Genomic DNA, 6,234 nt, shown 5'->3' on the forward strand with positions numbered 1-6,234 from the left:
TAAGATGACATTCCTTATGATCAAAACACATCTTTTAAGTTTTAATCACTTTCTGTATAAAAAAGAATAGACATCAAGTCATCAAATCTAATATTAATCTTATCATCATTCTCTATACTTTGATTTATTCATCTTGCAATAATTTATCAGTATATACACGTATATAACCGTTGCATACACTTGTATTGACCCAGTTCCCCCCAAAATATAATAAAACCAACCCACTTCCGATCCTAACCGTTTGAATCTCCCCCACTCAATTTCCAATTCCCATCTTCACTTCCAATCCCAGTATTCTCAATTCTAATTCTAATTCTAATTCTAATTCTAATTCATGATCATGAACTCAAGAAACCACCTTGTTTTCTTGATGATCCTGTTCAACCTCATGCTAAACAACCCATCAACAACATCCTCCGAAACGACGTCGGCTTCATCAACTACCACATTCCACTTCCCATCACTCTCCCTCCAAAACCTAACTCTCTTAGGCGACTCCCACCTCCGCAACGGCGTCGTCGGACTCACCCAAGAATCCGGCGTCCCGTCCTCCTCCGCCGGCACCGTCATCCTCAACACCCCCGTCACCTTCCTCAGCCCCACCACCAACTCCACCGCCTCATTCTCCACCAGGTTCTCATTCACCATCCACAACGCCAACAGAATATCCTCCTTCGGCGACGGAATATCCTTCTTCCTCTCACCCAGCAACCAAACCATCGGCTCACCCGGCGGATACCTAGCCCTCGTTAACTCCTCCAAGCTAACCAAAAACAGATTCATCTCCGTCGAATTCGATACCCGACTCGACACCCATTTCAACGACCCTAATGATAACCACGTCGGCTTGGATGTCAACACCTTGGAGTCAATCAAAACTGCCGACTGTAATTCAATCGGAATTGATTTAAAAAGCGGGAATTATATTACCGCCTGGATTGATTACTGGCACGACGGCAAGAATTTAAAAGTGTTCTTGAGCGAGTCCAGCAAGAAACCCGTTTACCCGATTCTTGATGTCAATATCGATTTAACCCCGTTTCTTCAGGAGCTTATGTATGTCGGGTTTTCGGGTTCCACCGAAGGGAGTACCGAGACGCATTTCATCACGAATTGGAGCTTTACTTCGTTCGGGATTCGACGCGTTAAGCCCCGGATCACGAACCCGCATAATGTGACGGATAACACGATCTCGAAGAACCCGGAAATTGAGGTCCCTGGTGAGGTCGGTAACCGGAGTAACCGGCATAAGAAGATCGGGTTAACTGTTGGGATTCTCGGCCCGGTTTTCTTTTGCTCGGTTTTAATCGTGTTCGGGTATGTGACGGTTAGGAAGTGGCGAGAGGCGAAAACGGATATGAATATTCAAGCCGAGCTTCTAACCGGGCCGAAACAGTTTAGTTATAAAGAGCTAAAAGCCGCCACGAACGGGTTTCATTCGGGTCGGATCATTGGGCATGGTGCGTTCGGGTCGGTTTACAAAGCGGTTATGTCATCAGGGGCCGTGGCTGCGGTTAAGAGGTCTAAACATTCGCACGAGGGTAAAACCGAGTTTTTGGCTGAGTTGTCGATTATTGCGTGTTTGAGGCATAAAAACCTTGTCCCGTTACAAGGATGGTGTGTCGAAAGAGGAGAATTGTTACTCGTATACGAGTACATGCCGTATGGGAGTATTGATAAAGTGTTGTATGAAGAATCGGATCATTTCGGGTTTTTAAAATGGAGTCATAGGTACAATATATCTATCGGGTTAGCTTCGGTTTTGGCTTATCTACATCAAGAATGCGAGCAGCAAGTGATCCACCGCGATATTAAAGCGAGCAATGTTATGTTAGATGCAAATTTTAATGCCCGGTTAGGTGATTTTGGGCTGGCCCGGATCATGGACCATGATAAAAGCCCGGTTTCTACCCTAACCGCCGGGACCATGGGCTATTTAGCCCCCGAGTATCTTCAATACGGGAAAGCAACTGACAAAACCGACGTTTTTAGCTACGGGGTCGTGGTGTTAGAACTATGCTGTGGTAGGAGACCAATTGAGAGGGAGCCAGAAGGTCATAAGATGATTAATTTGGTGGACTGGGTGTGGGGCCTACACTCTAAAGGTGCCATTTGTGACGCGGTTGATAAGCGTTTGGACAATGAGTTTGATATGAACGAGGTTAGGAAGCTTTTGTTGGTCGGGTTGAGTTGTGCGAATCCTGATAGTGAGGCGAGGCCCTCGATGAGGCGTGTGCTGCAGATATTAAACAATGAGTCGGATGAGATGATCGTGCCGAAGATGAAGCCGACGCTGAGTTTCTCGAATAGCTTACCGTTGAGTATAGAGGATATTATCGTGTCTTCTTTGGAGGATGAAGAAGAAGATCTGCCTGCAAGTGTGAGTCCTGAGGTGGTGCCTATGATTAAGATAGAATGATAGGTTGATTGATGCTTAGTGTAGTTGAATACTATTTTGGTTGTTTCATTGGTTGGTTTGTTTGTTTGATTTGTATATAATATTTGTTAGCCATGTATACTGCTATAACTCAATAATAAATCAATATTGTAAGGGGTAAGAACTAAGAACAAAAGTTGTATAGTGGACAGAATTTAAAAACTGTACTTTGGAATACTTTTAATAATGTTGAAACTATGTTGTATAATCACAAATGGATTAAGAGCACATATCCAATTGTAACTGTGTAATGTAATATAAACACATTGAATAGAAGGGTTGACAACTTGACATAGTAGTTTAAATGGCACTAAAATTTGAAGTTTCGCTCACTTGTTTTTGGGTATAACAAACCATTATAAAGTTGTTCCTCAGATTACATTATAACAACGATTTAAACCTATAGACTTTGATGTACCGATGTAAGGCCATGCGTAGTGGTCACTAAACATATAGGGGGTTGTCTGACATGTGACGTCCCAGTCAGCAATGACTAGTGTTGCAAAAAGTGACGTAGTGTAAATTGTAAAAAGCCTCAAAACCCCCTTTTAATCATTGCTATTTCTTACTTCTCTCTCACAAACCACCATTGTATATACAACAATGCAACCTAAAACGAACATCACAACGAGCATCAGTACGTATGGTCTAATGAGTTAGATTTGTAGGCCATTCTTCTATCGATCAAACTCATTATAATGGTGAATCAAACCTACAGACACGTAAGCATTGTTGTAACGTGTTAGCCACATCATTATATGCATGTGTATCAAAACTAATTATAACAATGAACCAAATCTAAGAACTTTGACACAATGTTATAAAAGTAGGTTTCCAAGGCCGAGTACCCCGAGTACTCGCTACAAGGTATGTCGCCGAGGAGAGTTTCTTTAATTCCGCCTAGCTACTAAGAGTCGATGAAATGTTGTGAAACTAAACCAGAATCATATCTATTCGATGCACTTGGGCCGATTTTGACTTAAAAAAATAATACATAATTCTTATTTCTATAATATTAATGAACAAATATAATTTTTTTAACAATTTTAGAATAATATACATGATTAACAATTTTAGAATAATTTATTATTTAAAAATATATTTCTTTCATTTATATTGATATTCACATATTTTGTTATAAATATTAGTAAACTTATGATATTTGACATATATATATAATATCCAAAAATTAATTTTCTTTATATTTACCATATCCGAGTACTCCCCGAGTACTCCGAGTACACCCAACTCCCCAGTCAGCCGCCTAGGGTCCGTCTAGCGACTTTTACAACATTGCTTTGACACACTAATGTTGGCGGGTATACGCATAATTAACAAATATCCATAAAAACTCATCACAACAAATAGTCAAGCCCGAAAGTTGGATACATCATCATAATGGGTTAACACATAGTAACATTTTTTTGTGTTTGATGGTCGGGTTAATTTATGTTGATTACGTTTAATTAGATTTTTTTATTTGTTTATATATTGAGCGCATTTACTTTGTGATGGTTTTTGCTTTTCAAATCTAAACAAGTTAGCAACGCTATTTTAAAACTTGGGTTGTCAAACCCGTGACAATACTGCCCCGAATTTTATAAAGTTTGAGACACCATTATAAGAAGGATCAAGTTATAACATAGATTTTTTATAAAAATATACTAAAACCGGACATCCAAACACTTATTCTATTGCTTACATTTGATTATGAATCCAATTTATGAGATGTAGAACTTAAGATCTCCCAATAATGTTTTAAAATGAGGTTTTGGTTTGCTTGAGGTGAGCCTTAGTGATGGCGAAAATATTCTATTTTGATACCTGAAAGCAGAGGTGCACAAACCGGGTTTTTTAAAAAAAACCGGTTCGGTTATTAACCGGACCGGTTTTTTTTTTGCCCGGAAAAAAAACCGGTTCGGTTAATAACCGGACCGGTTAATAACCGGTTTTTGTCTGTAAAAACACTAACCGGTTAGGACCCGGTTTAGAAACCGGTTAGAACCGGTTAATAAACCGGTTTTTTTTATTAACCGGTTTTTTAATAACCGGTTTTTAGGTTAACCGGTTTTTTTTTTTTAATAACCATTATTTTTTCACAGTATAAACATCCGGTAACTACAAGGCAAACCGGTAACTACAAGGCAAAACGGACTGACCGAAGCCATTCTTTGCTTTCGTTGTTAGGGTTCTTTGCTTGGAAGATGAGTATGAGTGTGTGTTGGTGAATGTGTTTTCAACAAACCAAAGATTAAAAACACATAACTTTCATTTATAGTTTTTACATTAAAAATACAAACATTAAATCGTTATCGCATATTCGTAACTCAAAAATACAAACATTAAAGAATGCTTAGACACGATTACATGAACAACTTGCTGTTTCTTACTCATTATTTGCCTCCATGTTTGCTGTTTCTTTAACTAATTTTCTTCGCTACCCGATCCCGAGCTATTTCTTAGGTAATCGTCGTACGCGGCTTCTTCATCGGTCATTGGTTGAGTGTGTCCCTTCATTGACCTCGTATTCATACAAGCCCGCTTCATACTCCATTTCCCTCTCGAGTGAGCGTTGATGTTGTGCTCTATCTAAAGAGTCCAAGTAATCCTTGTAGCAAATCGACATCTCTATAGCTGGTGGAGTGAGTCGAGTCCTCCTAATCGATATAACCCTGCCAGAAACAGAAAAAGCAGACTCCGAAGCTACCGTGGAAGCTTGGACCGTTAGTAAATCTTTGGCCATGGCGGCGAGGATCGGAAACTCATCCTCCTTACCTCTCCACCAAGCCAGCAAATCAAGACTTCTAAATTCATCCGGAGTCATGTGTTTCACAAAGTTGGTACCACCATACCTTCCAAGTTCACTGCTTGGGGTGTTTACCTTTTGACGTTTACCGGCGTCTTCCCAAATCATGTAGTACATCCCCATTTCAAGGTCGGTTTGGGATTGGGATTGGGATTGGGCAACAGCTCTTAACGAGTCATGAATTTGGGAAGACGACCCGTATTTTGTAAGGTAGACATCATACATGTTTATAACGTTCAAAAACCGGTTTTTAACCGGTTAACCGGTTATGGATAAACCGGTTAACCGGTTTTTCCACAACGGTCAAAAACCGGTTTTTTTATAAACGGTTTAACCGGTTTTTCCATAACCGGTTATTAAAAAAAACCGGTTTTTTCATTAACCGGTTCGTTAACCGGTTTTGGATCTAAAACTTGTAACCAAAATACGAACCGGCAGTTTGTAAACCGGTCAAACCGGTTTTTAAAAAACCGGTTTTCGTAAAAACCGGTTTCCGGTTTAAACCGGCAAACCAGTTCCCCAACCGGTTTTTTTGACCATCTCTACCTGAAAGCTCATTTACAAAAGTTAACTTGTAAACGGTCTGAATTGTGTCTTGTACCAATTGTACTCATGTCTAAAATCTAAATCAACTTTATGTCATCAATCTCGTGCTCAACATCACCTTTAGTAAAAAGGGATTTGAAACATTGTCACGTACCAGATTGTCTTGAAAGAGATCTTTAACTTGGTTTGGAATATTTACTTGTTTAAGAAATAAAATGTGTGTTTAAAACATCTAACTATCATCATTTATTTTTGTCGTCGAAAAGATAAAGAAATCTCTATGCTCTTTTGTTTGAAGTTTCTAAACATCCTTATATAGAATACTAGTGAATATTATTTTCAGATATTTAATAAAGAAAACTTAAAACAAACTCATTTATGATTTATGAGTATATGATGTATATAGTATAGCTACTGGTCATTCCAGGGCCGGCTCCGAAAAGAC

At 39.2% G+C, this 6,234-nt stretch overlaps 1 protein-coding gene across 1 annotated transcript; it reads left to right on the forward strand.

Moving 5' to 3' along the window:
* Positions 1-340: 340 nt before the first annotated feature.
* LOC143591141 (putative L-type lectin-domain containing receptor kinase S.7) lies at positions 341-2,419 on the forward strand. Its single transcript, XM_077071439.1, has one exon. It carries the CDS (start codon positions 341-343, stop codon positions 2,417-2,419), a length of 2,079 nt encoding a protein of 692 aa, XP_076927554.1.
* Positions 2,420-6,234: the final 3,815 nt, after the last annotated feature.

Source organism: Bidens hawaiensis, unplaced genomic scaffold (genome assembly GCF_021521415.1).
Source record: "Bidens hawaiensis isolate Kalapana, Puna unplaced genomic scaffold, B.hawaiensis_p1.1 tig00039303_1, whole genome shotgun sequence".
Taxonomy (NCBI): domain Eukaryota; kingdom Viridiplantae; phylum Streptophyta; class Magnoliopsida; order Asterales; family Asteraceae; genus Bidens; species Bidens hawaiensis.

Bases quoted from the DNA above. Each gene is read 5' to 3' on its own strand.
- LOC143591141 (XM_077071439.1), top strand. From the start codon at position 341: ATGAACTCAAGAAACCACCTTGTTTTCTTGATGATCCTGTTCAACCTC.